Source organism: Callithrix jacchus, chromosome 1 (genome assembly GCF_049354715.1).
Source record: "Callithrix jacchus isolate 240 chromosome 1, calJac240_pri, whole genome shotgun sequence".
In the NCBI taxonomy this organism is placed as follows: domain Eukaryota; kingdom Metazoa; phylum Chordata; class Mammalia; order Primates; family Cebidae; genus Callithrix; species Callithrix jacchus.
Window position 1 is genome coordinate 169,865,334 of NC_133502.1, and position 15,334 is coordinate 169,880,667.

Below are 15,334 nucleotides of genomic sequence, written 5' to 3' on the forward strand. Positions count from 1 at the left end.
AAATGAGAAGACTCAACCAAATAATCTCAAATATACCCTTGCATTTTTGGCCTGGCATCCTTCTAGGACCTTTGAGTTTATGTAATTAAAGTTCACACTCATGGAAGATGTAGGTCCAAATGTCCAGCTCCCATGGCTCTTGGTCACTGCTTCTATTTTGAAACGTTGCAATCAGAGATCTATCAACTCTCCAACAATTGGAATGCCAGTAGTAGTACTGTGGCCATCATTTAATGTATATGGATTAATGTCATATGTGCAAGCCTTGGATTCTTACCTGGGATGAAACCAATCTGATAGCTGTAATCCTGGTTGGTTTTTCTGAGACCTATAAGAAAAAATAATGCAAATAGTCATACTATTTCTATTAGAATAGTAGCTATAGTAGCTGTACTGGATATGTAGTAGATACAGTAGATAATGGTAGATATAGTAGGTATTTTACATTTTGCATCATATTGCAATATAGCCCAAGACTTGATAAGTACTCAATTATCTCAAACTATCTACTATACATAATTGAGTATCTGTCAAGTCATGGGCTGTATTATAATAAGACACAAAATGAAAATAAGAGTGAAGCAGTAAGAAAAACAATGATGAACTTTGATGGTGGTGGCACGAAAACATCATGTTTCCCAACTCAAGTCTTTGTGCTGCCCAAAAATCTTGATATGTTTTCAGAGTTCTCATGCTTGTTCTTCTAATTCACATGGAAAATAGTGACCAACAGATGAAATCTTCCTCAACTTTCTGCCACCTTTCCTCCAAATGTAGCTATAGCACTGAACTGTTTTTCTTTTTTCACAATGGAAATATACCCCTACTTTCTTTCTAAGGTTAGCCTTAAATATCCTATTTGTCAGAAGCCTTGATTAGACAGCTCTTCCCAAAGGGTTTATCCCAGGTCCTCTATTTTATCACGTGACACTCTCTTCTGGCACTTTCCTGTGCTTCACATTTTTACCTACAACTTAGACCTCTCCCATGAACTTATGACCCAGATATCTAACTGTGTTCTGAAGTTCTCTACTTGCATTTTGCATAGACACTACAAAATGAGAATGTTTGATGTAAAAATAATTTTCCCGAAAGTAGCTTTCTTCATGTGGTGCCTTATATTACTGGATCCACCTGGATTGTCAGGTGGAGTCATTCTCTACTCAGAATGCTACCTAGCATCAATCCGTCACTAACTTTTTGGCTTTACTTCCCAAAGCATCTCTCAGCTCCATTACCTGGCTCCATTCCCTGCCACCACATGACTTCAAGTCCCTATCATCTCTTATCTGGGCTGCTGCAATAGCCTCCTAATTGGTCTTACTGTTCATATACTTTAAAAGAAGGCTTTGGGCCAGGTGCGGTGGCTTTACACCTATAATCCCAGTCCTCTGGGAAGGGCCAAGGCAGGAGAAATCAATTCAGCCCAGCAGTTCCAGGTTACAACAAACTGTGATCAAGTCACTGCATTCTAGACTGGGCAACAGTGTGAGACCCTATCTCTAAAAACTTAAAAAGAAAAAGAAGACAGACTTTAGAATATGAGAAATCTCAACGGCACACAAATATGAAGAGAGTAATATAATGAACCTTCATATTCTCATTCCCCAGAATCAACAAGGTATTGCCCTCTCTGCTTATTCTAGCATTGCCCCTTTTTAACCCAATCTCCATATTTCCACTCTGCCTCCAATATCATGTTTCCAAAGCTCCAGTTGTACCATGTCATTATTCTTCTTAACAGTGTTCAATGGGCTGGGTGCAGTGGCTCACGCCTGTAATCCCAGCACTTTAGGAGGCTAAGGCGGGCGGATCACAAAGTCAGGAGTTCAAGACCAGCGTGACCAACATGGAGAAACTTTTTCTCTACTAAAAATACAAAAATTAGCCGGGTGTGGTGGTGCATGCCTGTAATTGCAGCTACTCGGGAGGCTGAGGCAGGAGAATCACTTGAACCCGGGAGGTGGAGGTTGCAGTGAGCCAAGATTGTGCCATTGTACTCTAGCCTGGGCAACAAGAGCAAAACTGCATCTTATAAAAAAAAAAGAACTGTTCAGTGGCTTCCTCTTGCCCTGATTGTCCACATTATATGATCCAATGTTTTGCATGACCTGGCCTTTTATACTGTTCCAGCCCACATCTCCTACCAAGCCCTTACCATGATAATTTTCCACCCTCACTGGCCTTTCATTTCCTTAATGCCACTACTTCAGCCAGTAAATTCCTACATAGCCTTCAGATATGACTTTTTTTGGAGATGGAGGCTTGCTCTGTTGCCCAGGCTGAAGTACAGTGGCACTCTCTTGGCTCACTGCAAGCTCTTCCTCCTGTGTTCAAGTGATTCTCTCACTTCAGCCTCCCAAATAGCTGGGACTACAGGCATGTGCCACCATGCCTGGCTAATGTTTGTACTTTTAGCAGAGATGCAGTTTCACCATGTTGGCTAGGCTGGTCTTGAACTGCTGACCTCAAGTGATCTGCCCACCTCAGCCTTCCAAAGTGCTGGGATTACAGGCGTGAGCCACTGCACCCAGCCCCCAAAAATCTGATTTTAAATATCCCTTCCTAAGGGAAATTCCCTAATCTCCTAGATGGCTATTATTTATTGAACACTTTCCTAATTTAATCCATAGAGAAGACATATGAGGTACTATCACTATTAAAGAAACAGAGGTATAAAGAGCTTTTATTATTAATATCTTGTCCAGAGTCACATAGTAAGTGGAAAGACAAGTGGTTTTGCCTGAATCCTTCTTCCTCCTCTTTTCTGTATACTCTAAGCGCACTCTGGCTGTAGAGCTAGGGCACCCTTGAAGAGTTGATCCTGGGCTGAGTTAATGAAAGGATTGGGTAGCTATGTTGCTTAATCCTATGTCATGAGACATTCTGTCCTATACATATAAATAGGAATAATTGCAATGTTAGGAGTATGACTAAGACATGGTGTTCTACTCAAATACCCACTACCATTGACAGGTGTGCCTTTGAGTGTTGAGTATTGGTATGTTAAGGCTACAGAATCCTGATGCTAAGATGAACTAATATTAATAATAGAACTATTGTTAGAATGTATTACATTAAATACATTTGGCAGGCTGGGCATGGTGGCTCAAACTTGTAATCACAACACTTCGGGGAGATAAGGCAGGAGGATGGTTTGAGCCCGGGAGTTTAAGACCAGCCTGAGCAATATAGGGAGACCCTGTCTCTACAAAAAATACAAAAATTAGCCAGGTGTAGTCGTGCATGCCTATAGTCCCAGCTACGTAGGAGGCTGAGGTGAGAGGATTGCTTGAGCCTGGAAGGTAGAGGCTGCAGTGAGCTGTGATTGTGCCACTGCATTCCAGCCTGGGTAACAGAGTAAGACTCCGTCTCAAAAAAAAAAAAAAAAAAATATATATATATATATATATATATGCGCACACACACACACGCATGCGCGTGCATGCACACATACACATATGCATTTGACAGAAAACATTTTAATCAATTTCTTATCCCAGCCTCTGCTGCAGCAGTTTTTCCTTGAATATTCCCATCTTTCCCTAGGGGTTTCCTGCTGTTTACAGGTTGTTGAACATTACTATCCCCTGTTTGCCATGGCTGTATATTGGAGAAACATAACTTCTTTTTTTTCCCCCCCCGAGATGGAGTCTCACTCAATTGCACAGGCTGGAGTGCAATGGTGCAGTCTAGGCTCACTGCAACCTCCGCCTCCTGGATTCAAGCGATTCTCCTGCCTCAGCCTTTGGAGCAGCGGGGATTATAGGCATGCGCCACCACGTCCAACTAATTTTTTGTATTTTTAGTAAAGACAAGATTTTTCCATGTTGGCCAGGTTATGCACCCGGCCATGACTTCTTAATATATTATTTTCATGCATAATACAGCTCACCCATGGTCCTCACCCATGGTAACCACCCATGGTCATGGTGTTCGTGGGGTGTTGTAAATTATAGCATCATCAGAGAGACAAGGACCCTGGACACATCAAGCATCAGAAGGAAAAGTTGTTCTTCACTTCACATGTGGGTTCCCATAAGCGTAGGAGAAATTGAAGAACATATTATAATATTGTATTTTGTACAATCTTTGGGAAAGTTTTCCTCTCTGGACACATTCCTGCGGGATGATCTTCTAGGTGGTATGTAGTTAATATTAATATGATTTCCTGAGACTCTTTTAGCCAAGTCTTTATTCCTTTATGTTTGCCCAGAGCTTTAAAGGGCCACATGTTACTGGAGGCTGGGTTCTGGCTCCTGGAATATGCTTCTTCTAACAAGCTCCCACCCCTCTATCAGAGATGGCACTCTCCAGTCTGCTCTGGCTTAGGTTCCTAGCACTCTGATCTTAAGCAAATTATCTCTAACATGTGTTCATAAAATTGCTTTGGTTTACTCTGCCTGCAGCAACCAAGGAACTACAGGTGCTCCATTGCCCTCCCCTCAGTTTACTCCTCAAAGAAGAGGTCAACCCATATTTGAAAATAAAGACTTACCAGCAATGATACATCCTTTGTAATTTCTCTGTGCTTAGGATAAATGAAAAGCATTATATTACTCTTAAATGTATATAAAAGGGGTCCACATGTAAGATGACTAGAGCTAGAATCCACCAATCCATTTATTTTATTACCTAATATTTCCAAATATTTACTGAACACATACTATGTGCCAGGTACATTGTTGATTCGAGAGATACAGTAATGTACATAAGAATTATCGCAATTAAAGACCTCATATGCTATATCTTAAAAACAACAACATCCACAACCTAATTCTTTGAGACACAGATTAAAAAGAAGCTTACTTAATATCATGAGATCAGTGAAGCTTGCTAATTGTCAACAAAGTCTTTTTACTTGCCTCAAATTTGTAGAGGGCAAATACTATATGTAGTACCTGAAGTCACCAACATTAGGACATTAGGAATGTTTCTTTTTTTTTTTTTTTTTGAGATGGAGTCTCACTCTGTCTCTCAGGCTGGAGTGCAGTGGCACCACTCACTGCAACCTCCGCCTCTCAGGTTCAAGCAATTCTCCTACCTCAGCCTCCCCAGTAGCTGGAATTATAGGTGTGCACCACCACTCCCAGCTAATTTTTGTACTTTTAGTAGAGACAGGGTTTTGCCATGTTGGCCAGGCTGGTTTCGAACTCCTGACTTCAGGTGATCTGCCTGCCTCAACCTCCCAAAGTGCTGGGATTACAGGCGTGAGCCAATGTGCCCAGCCTATTAGGGATGTTTCTTAAAGGAGATGCCACCTATTTCAAAATGGCAGTTTCTCTGTAATATTTACTAACATTGCATTGCCACAGTCACTGGTAGCTTAACATTGCTTCTCCTCACACATGGGGGCCCACATAAATTATCTTTAGCCTTGACCTCAGTAGGAACAAAACTTTAGATGCCGAAGGCTTTGTTTATGCTAATATATTTTGATGTCACTTGGATATATTTGGGTTGATACATTTGGATGCTGATTTATTCAAGGGTTGGACTTGCTACCTTTTTGATATACCAGGTCCTTACCAAACATCAGGAAAAAATTAAGTTTTTGTAATTACCTGAAATAATATTCTGTATACAAGGCCCATAAAGACAATATAATCAATAACAATAGAATTATTTTTCTTTTGTATTTCATTCTTTCCTGGGAGGAAAAAGAAACAGATGAAAGAAGGTTAAATGAAGTACAGTATACTGTGTAAGCTGTGGTAAGGCCTGCCACTTTGTAACTTCAGCTAGATGACTTAAGGCACTGCTACTTCTAGGATATCTGTCCATAAGAAAATAGAGTTGAGTCAATGGAGACACTTGGTTTGGAGCTTGCTGTAGAAAGTTTTAGGATATTACTGGCCTTAGCTGGCCTTAATGCAAGCGATCTCATAACCTTCATTTGTCTTTTCTAAATTACAAAGGCCTTTACTTACAGAAAAGAAATGTAAACATGCCACTTCCCAGCCTAACTCACTGGGGTGGGGGCGGGGGGAGGTATCAGCGAAAAGAGGTGTTTATGAAGATACTTACCTGGACTCTAAAGAGTTAGTTGTATACTCATAAAGGAAGTTGTTTGTTATTTTTAGTTACATGATATTATGAGGTTGATTATTCCAAGAAAGGTGATAAGAATGACAGAAAGGTGAAACATGTGGCCCATCTCAAAAGCATGTGAATATAAAATTGATTCACAGCACTGCCTGGAGGCTCAACTGTAATTTTCAGGTTATCTGTGCACTGACCTTGGACTTTTTGCCATTAAGTTTACAAAGCCCCTTATTTAATCTACGCAATATGAAATTGTGTATGTGCAGAAAAGGAACTGGCTGTGTCTCAATTTAGTTAAAATCAAGGATAATCTCTTACCTTTTATTTTCCTAAGGTCATGTAGGAATTTTATATAGATTATTGGAGACTCTTAACATTTATGGTAGAGTAGTTTGAGAATACATGTGAAGAATCTTAAGAGGGCTGACACTTTTCAGGCAGGACAATTTGAGACCCTTGAAAAATCATGAATCAGATATCCAGTCTTGATTCTATGTCTCTCCAGTTTCTGTGGTTTTTTGTCTTCTCTGATGATGTCATCAGATTCTCTTTTGATGATAAAATAACTAGATGCAATCATAAGAATTCATGTGTCAAGGCCGGGCGCGGTGGCTCAAGCCTGTAATCCTGTAATCCCAGCACTTTGGGAGGCCGAGGCGGGTGGATCACGAGGTCAAGAGATCGAGACCATCCTGGTCAACATGGTGAAACCCTGTCTCTACTAAAAATACAAAAAAGTAGCTGGGCATGGTGGCGCGTGACTGTAATCCCAGCTACTTGGGAGGCTGAGGTAGGAGAATTGCCTGAACCCAGGAGGTGGAGGTTGCGGTGAGCCGAGATCGCACCATTGCACTCCAGCCTGGGTAACAAGAGCAAAACTCAAGTCTCAAAAAAAAAAAGAATTCATGTGTCAGTAGCTGCTCTTTATCATTACCAAGAGACTAGATGTTTGTCCCATCAAAAAAAAAAGAAGGTTCAGGTTAGGTGCAGTGGCTCATGCCTGCAATCCCAACACTTTGGGAGGCCAAGGCAGGTGGATCACTTAAGGCAGGAGTTCAAGACCAGCCTGGCCAACATGGTGAAACCCTGTCTCTACTAAAGATATAAACAGGTGCCTGTAGTCCCAGTTACTAAGGAGGCTGAGGCACGAGAATTGCTTGAACCTAGGAGGCAGAGGTTGCAGTGAGCTGAGATCATGCCACTGCACTCCAGCCTAAGTGACAGAGTGAGACTGTCTCAAAAATTAAAAATACAATTTAGAAAAAAGTTATTTAAATGTCTTTTGTTTTAGGTTGTTTTAAAAAATTTATAATAAATGTTTAATTAAGGTACAATTTACATGAAGTAAAACACCTCATTGTACATTTCTTTGAGTTTGTTATACACATGTTAAGGTATACATATATACATGTTCTGTACCTCAACTAAGTTTAAGGTACAGACATTGTCCTGATCTCAATAACTTTCCTTATGCCCCTTTAAGTCAATACTCTCTTCCACCTAGGAAACCAATATAACCCACATGTTGGAAGTGATAAATGAGGACTTTAAAGCAGTTATTATGAAAACATCGAAGGACTTAATAGAAAATTTTATCAAAATGGATGAACAGATAGGAATTCTCGGCAAAGCAATGGAAGCTATAAAAACAATCAACATTCTAGAACTTTAAAAGTACTACATTTGAAATAAAAATATTACTGAATGGATTTAAAGATTTAATCCTGCAGAATAAAGTCAGTGAAATGAAAGATATAATATTGATTTATCCTTCATATCTTTCTCACATCCCATGTGAATAGAGACAAAAATAATTAATAAAATAAATAAAACTGCGGTGACCTATGAGACAATATCAAGCAGTCTAACATGCATGTGACTGGATTTCCAGAAGTAGAGACAAGAGAAAATAGAACAGAAATAAAATTTAAAGAAATTACAGCCATAAACTTTCCAAATTTGATTTAAAATAAAATTACGAACTTACAGATTCAAGAAGTTCATCAAATCCCCTCAAAAATAAAAGTACAAAGGAAACCACACCTAGGAAATCACAGGGCAAGTTGCTGTATTTTGTGCCAGCGGTTCTCAAACTTGCTGCATAGTATTATAGAATCACCTGGGAAGCTGGTAAAAATCCCAATGTCCAGGCTTCACCCCACACTGATTGACTTGGAATCTCTAGGTGGGACCCCAAGCATCAATATTAGCTCTACAGGTAATTCTAAGGTACAGCCCAGTTTGAGAACCAGAGTTTCATGCCCCTTATTTCTATGAAAGAGGCATTAACTCCTACAGGTGTCTGAGTTTTGGAGGCAATGTCCCACACATGTGGGTGTCCAGCTGCTTGCCATTTACTTGATAAATGTAAAAGAAGTGAGTTTTTAGTCGGACCCTGGACAAGTGAAAGTGCTTTACCTGGTCCAGGCTGTAGACAGGTTAACCTGCCACAGCCCTTACGACCAGTCATATGTTACATAGTTCAATGGGTCTGAAGTAGATTGAAATGGCGGTTAAAGAATGTGGCTAGCTTTGATTGGAAACTTACAGCAGAGACCCACTGAATTCCAGAGCAAGGAACCATCATTTTCCTCTTTTAAGTAGGAGTTACTACAATTTTCCCTTCTCTTTCTTCCTTGTCTGTCACTGTGGTGCGTTTGGATATGAACTAAACTTACCCTTTATGTCACAGATTGCAGAACAGTCAGACAAGCTGTCTAAAGGATTAAAGGAGAAATGATTACTATCTAGAGAAGTAGACTCTGAGGAGCAGCCTGGCCTCTGACATCATTGGTGGATTCAGTGGTCTATTAGGAGAGGGGACTATGCTGGAGTAGTATATAACATTTTTGGAACATAGTAAGGGAATATTTTAGATGTATGGGAAGAAGTAATTGACAGCCAGACAGCCATAAGTGGAAAGTGGTAGATATTTTTAGAGGGTAGATACCCAGCTCACAACAACATGTGCTTCTCTGAGAACTGCCCATAATGGGGTTTTCTTTCCTAGGAATTTAGAATTTTGAAGGAAGAAACCCTGAGACTGGAGACAATTGGAACTGATTTATATTAATGGCAGACCTTTAGGGAGAGCCCACAATTTTCAGTTGCCAAGGCCCCTAAGCTGTCCTGGTTCTTACTCGTGGTCTGGTTGCAGCAATATACTGGCAAATTTTTAACACCTGACACTTTAAAAAAGAAAGAAAGAAGGAAATTAAGGAAAGGAAAAAGAGCTCTGGTAGTGTTTGATGACTCCCAAGGTGTAAATACTCCCACCACAGCCTATTTCAAGCCATCACAGTGATGTCACTGAACAGGGAGTTGGGAAGGATTGATTATAATAGGCTATCACAAGCCAGTCTGAGCTGACTTCAGCACACTCCTGCTTGCCTGTCAATACTCCCTGTATTCACAGAATTCTCCAGTAGCCTCCCAATAAACTCCTTTTGGGGTTTAGACAGATAAGGCTTACTTTTAATTGTTAAACTCATTTAGTTTAACTAATAAAGCTGTTTTGTTATAGCCATATCTTTTAAATATTAATTGCCATTTTCATTTGTATGCAAAATTAATATCTATTTCTACAAATATGCAGAGTCTTCACTAGCTCTGGAAGGGGATATTTTAAATCACTGCAGTCCCTTAGGAAAACAGGGTTATCTTTGGAAATTTCTGCCCTCTGGTGTCCAGTAAAGAGAACTACTTTTGTGTTCTCTAAAGCTGTGAAAGAGTTAGAGGCTCTTGATGCCGATCAGGTGACTATTCCCACGGTAGAGACGGGCGAGTGTAATACATATTGGTTCCTAATGTTTGTTTATTAATGAAGTCCAAGAAAACTTTACATTTGAGTTTCTCAACCTCGGTACTAATGACATGTTGAGCTAGATAATTCTTTGTTATAGGTTGGTTTTTTTGGTTTTGTTTTTGGAGACAGAGTCTTGCTCTGTTGCTTGGGCTGGAGTGAGTACAGTGGCACAATTTCGGCTCACTGCATCCCTCACCTCCTGGGTTCAAGCGATTCTTCCTTCTCAGCCTCCCAAGTAGCTGGGATTACAGGTGCCCACCACCGCATCTGGCTAATTTTTGTATTTTTAGTAGAGATGGAGTGTCACCACGATGGCCAGGTTGGTCTTGAACTTCTGACCTCAAGTGATCTACCCGCCTCGGCCTCCCAAAGTGTTGTAATTACAGGTAAGAGCCACTGCACTTGGCTGGTTTTGTTTTGTTCTGTTTTTAAGACAGGTCTCACTTTGTTGTCCAGGCTGGAGAGCAGTGGTACAATCATAGCTCACTGCAGCCTTGAACCCTGGGTTCAGGTGATCTCGCCTCAGCCTCCTCCCAGTGTATCTGGGACTAGAGGCACACTCTACCATGCCTGACTAATTTCTTTGTTTAATTCTGTGTAGAGACGGGGCTTCACCATGTTGTCCAGGATGTTTAGCAGCATTCCTGGTCTCTACCCACTATGCAGATAGCACCCACCCCTCCACCAACTGTGACAACCAAAAATACCTCCAGGCATTGCCACTGCCAAATATCCTGTGGGATGAGGAGAGCGATTCCCAGGCTGAGAACCACTGCTCTAGGCTGATGAAGCAAATTTATTCTACACATTGCTGACCTTGAAGTAGCACTGAACCCACCAGCTTATGGCACCAAGTTGGAGCTTAAGCCTACAGTCCAGGCTGCAACTCCTGAGTTCCCATACTGTGTACTACAGGAGGAAAAGTTTCAGGTGTCAAATATCCAAACACTTGCTTTTTAATAGGACACACAGTCTATAATAAAAAATGTAAAACTTTCAAACTAAAGCAAAGCATTTCTTGTAAGGCATGATAGGAATGGATGCTGGTGCATTCATTTATTTGTTCAGTAAATATTTGTTAAGGAATGCTTCCGAGATAGGTGATGCAGTAGGTACTAGAGCTGATGCAATGGCAGACTATGGCCCTGCCTTTAAGAAACTAATAACCCTAGAGGGGTTCAGTGGAGATATTGTCAGTTATAAGTAAGAGAGGGTCCAATTCCAGCTGACTTAAACAATCATGGGACTTTATTGGCCCACACATTTGAAGAGCCCACAGACAGTGCAGACCTTAGGTAAGGCTGGATCCAATGGCTCAAAGTTGTCACCAGGGCCTGGGTTTCCTTCAGTGTCTCTGCTCTTCCTTTCCTATTGTCAATTTCATCCTAAAGTGGACTTCCTTTGTCCAGCAGCTCCCAGTATTACATGTGTCCTCATTTCTAGTAGAAGACCTAAAATTAACTTTGTTTGGACTCCTTTAAGCTACCTGATCAAATTGATCATTGCCACCAGAGGAATGGAAAGTGCTGATTGATTGATTGATTGATTTAGCCAAGAGTACTTGCTTCAAGCATGGAACCAGTTTCCATAGAAATCACATAAATTCTCTAAAGGAGATCAGAGATTGCTGGGAAGGGAGAGAGAGCACCAGAAATGCGGGGTGAATATGGGGTGGTCAGCCAGCTCTTTTCACACAGGCTCTGCCAGGTGATTTCATCTGGTCCCAAAGCCTTAGTAGCATTCCTGTGGGTTTCCATGAAAGTCTTATTGCAGCACTCTGGGCTTTACACTAGCTGCTTTCCCCTCTGAAACAACCTCATTCCATCCACTCTTCACAGTGACCCCTTCTCTCTTCTCAAAGCTCAGTTCAGACTCAGATTCTCTGAGACCTCATACTACCTTAGCCCTGGTACTACCTATGCCTCATACCTGGTCAGGTTTCATGTTCCTGCTTCTCCAATTTTAGACTTACATTCTGCCTTTGAAGAGTTTGGGGTCTCCTAAATCCCCTCTCTTTAATACCTAACAAAGGCATTGAGAGCTTTGATGGTGATTCCTTTGGTATCCCCAGTTTCAACAATAAGATGGTTAAAATGTGTGTGGTGGCTCACACCTGTAATCCCAGCACTTTGGGAGGCCGAGGTGGGCAGATCATGAGATCAGGAGATTGAGACCATCCTGGCCAATGTGGTGAAACTCCGTCTCTATTAAAAATACAAAAATTAGCTGGGCATGGTGGTGCATGCCTGTAGTCGCAGCTACTTGGGAGGCTGAGGCAGGAGAATTACTTGAACTTGGGAGGTGGAGGTTGCAGTGAGCCAAAATTGCACCACTGCACTCCAGCCTGGAGGCAGAGCAAGACTCCATCTCAAAAAGAAAGTAAGAAAAGGAAAGAAAGAAAGAAAAAGTGTGTGTATGTAAAATAGAGTGAGCAAGACGTCTGGAGCTGTGGAAACAGCACAGGATTTATAGTCAAGACAGTCTATAGGCAGACAGTCCTGGGTTTAAATCCTGGATCTGCACCCTTTCAGATCTCAGACATTCACCAATGGATCCCTATTTGACTCTTTTCTTTCCTTAAAAAGTTTGTGTAGTATGTCACACATTCACTTTCTATGACTTTTCACGCTTGTGAGTATGCAATCATAGCGGTGTTATTTGTTTACATGGGACACATTTGACAAACAGTACATTAAATAAGTACTTATAAGTACTGCTATAGGTGAGGTTCCTAATAGTGGTGGCTTTGGTTAGGAGAGAGCAAAGAGGGACAAAGAGAAAACCTCAGGCGTTGAACACTTTTTTTTTTGGCTGAATGTGGTTCCCAGATCTGAGGTGGAGTAGAAGGAGGAAGTGTGGCTTGTTCCTTCCACCTACCCTTCTGCCCAATCACACCGTCTGAAGTCCTACCCTGATGTAACCATTCAGTGCATGCCCATGGTGCTTACATCAGCCCTCCATGCACAGTGTAAAGATAAGAATGATAACAATTTTTCTTTTTTTTTTTTTTTTTTTTGAGACAGGGTCTCTGTTGCACGGCTGGAGTGCAGTGGTGCAATCTCAGCTCACATAACCTCCACCTCCTGGGTTCAAGTGATCTTCCCACCTCACTCTCCTGAGTAGCTAGGACTACAGGCACGCACCACCACACCCAGCTAATATTTGTATGTTTTGTGAAGATAGGGTTTCGCCCTGTTTGCTCAGGCTGATCTCAAACTCCTGGGGTCAAATGATCCACCCACCTTGTCCTCCCAAAGTGCTGGGATTATGAGCGTTAAGCCACTACGCCTAACCTATTTTTTTAACATGATTTTTTAAACTTATTTAATGCATTTGGGGCAGGTTTAATGCATAAAAAGTGGGAAAAGATAGAGGCCTGGGAAGGTATCTAGTTGCACTTTCTGTAATATGAAACATGGCCCTCCGAATGCGCTGTCAACACATCTGTCCTTGTAAGTTTCCCTGCTTTGAGCCTCAGTTCAGTCACCACTTACAAGAGGTTCCTTAATGGAAGGGCTATTTCTCCAGTTTACTCGTTGATGTCAGCCCTCCACGTTGGGATATGATGGGCTGAGGAACCCTGAACTTTAGACTAGCTAAGTGGTGAGACCAGCTGTTGATCAACTGGATGAAGCCCACATCAGTCACTTACCTTTGAGCCCAGGAAGTCGAGGCTGCAGTGAGCCATGACCATACCACTGTACTCTGGCCTGGGTGACAGAGTGAGACCCTGTCTCAAAAACAAACAAAAATTTGGGAATCACAAGTCTGTTCTATTTTTTTAATAGTGGACACGTTTTCAGAAGGGCATAAGGACTTTTCTGAGTCTAAAACCTTTCTGGACTTCATCTTTCTCTTTTATAAAATGAGAATAATTCTTCACTATGAGGTAATTGTACCCTGTTTTATATTCAGGCATTTCACTAAATCAGCCTGGTCACCTTTAAATTTTTTAGTATAAGTACCCCTGCTGGAAATCCAGACTTTCCTCCTTGATCAGATATATTCCCCAGAGGTCAGGACTAATAATCCCCAGATATGGTGATAGCATTGTTTTCTTCCTCTGCCCTGATGCCCCACCCTGGGCTTCAGGGGCAAGCCTTTCCCTAATGATTCTTCCACTGGCAGTTCATTATTTTAGTGCATTGCTGTGGAAAGCTCTATATAAGTATTTGTTGCTTAAAAGTTTGGGAATCCCTTGGCTGGGCAGTGGCTCACGCCTGTAATCCCAGCACTTTGGGAGGCCAAGGCAGGAGGATCACTTGTGCCCAGGAGTTTGAGACCAGCCTAGGCAACATAGTGAGACCCCTTTTCTACAAAAAAACTTTAAAAAAAATTAGTGAGGTGTGGTGGCAGGCATCTGTAGTCCCAGCCACTCAGAAGGCTGAGGTGAGAGGATCACTTGAGCCCAGAAGTCGAGGCTGCAGTGAGCCATGATCATGCCACTGCACTCTGGTGTGGATGACAGAGACTCTATTCTCAAAAACAAACAAAAATATGGGAATCCCAAGTCTATTCTATTTTTGTAATAGTGGACACATTTTCAGAAAGGCATGAGGACTTTTCTGAGTCTGAAAACCTAAAATTCTCTAATTGACAATTTTGAATATCTTTGGGAGGAAATGCACAATCCATGATCAGACCAGAATATACTGAGAAAATAATTTATTAAATTGTAAGTTGGGAAATTTTTAAATAAGTTTAGTAATAATGATTAACAAGATCGTGAATTTGTCCGTTGGAGATTTAAATTTTAATGAAGTTTTTTAAAAAAATCAAGAAATTCCCTTAAAAGTAAACATTAGTCTTTTGCTCTAAACTTTCAGGCTAGATTATTTCTTTGGTTCAGGACTTAAACCTTTAAACTCTCCCTGCTCCAGACTGAATCCAAGACAATCTGACTAATAGAGAAGCAGGAGTCTTAACAGATGTGTGTGAGATTTTCTAGCAAGAAATGAAGTAGGAGGCACAGAAATACTTGAGAAAAATCTGAGTTTCATTTTATCAAAGAAGCTCATTGCAGTATATATCAGGGTAGTACAATGGCTCTTCAAATAAACTCCTTGAAAAAGGAAACAGGCCGGGCATGGTGGTTCACTCCTGTAATCCCAGCACTTTGGAAGGCTGAGGTGGGCAGATCAGTTGAGGTCAGGAGTTCGAGACCAGCCTGACCAACATGGAGATATCTCATCTCTACTAAAAATACAAAATTAGCTGGGCGTGGTGGCACATGCCTATAATCCCAGCTACATGGGAGGCTGAGGCACAAGAATCCCTTGAACCAGGGAGGTGGGGGTTGCAGTGAGCCGAGATTGTGCCACTGTACTCCAGCCTGGCAGCAAGAGCAAAACTCTGTCTCAAAAAAAAAAAAAAAAAAAGGAAAGAAAAAAGAAAATGAAAACAAATGACCTCGACTGGAACACAAGCAAAATATAAATATATGTGCATATGTACATGTTGCCTCCTAACTTCCTTTACATTGAT

At 41.3% G+C, this 15,334-nt stretch overlaps 1 protein-coding gene across 2 annotated transcripts in view; it reads right to left on the minus strand.

Annotated features, from left to right (window-relative positions):
• Positions 1-15,037, minus strand: part of LOC100403009 (N-acetyllactosaminide alpha-1,3-galactosyltransferase-like) — a 39,017-nt gene extending 23,980 nt beyond the window's left edge. The window contains exons 1-4 of one of the 2 annotated variants that reach the window (XM_078375452.1): positions 6,364-15,037; positions 5,565-5,650; positions 4,499-4,531; positions 278-328 (exon numbers count right to left, since the gene is read on the minus strand). In XM_078375452.1, the coding sequence (XP_078231578.1) occupies positions 278-328; positions 4,499-4,531; positions 5,565-5,644 (164 nt within the window). In that variant the 5' untranslated portion in view covers positions 5,645-5,650; positions 6,364-15,037. Of the gene's footprint in view, positions 1-277; positions 329-4,498; positions 4,579-5,564; positions 5,651-6,363 lie in introns of those variants that run through there. The other variant, XM_017975886.5, reaches the window with a different exon arrangement.
• Positions 15,038-15,334: the final 297 nt, after the last annotated feature.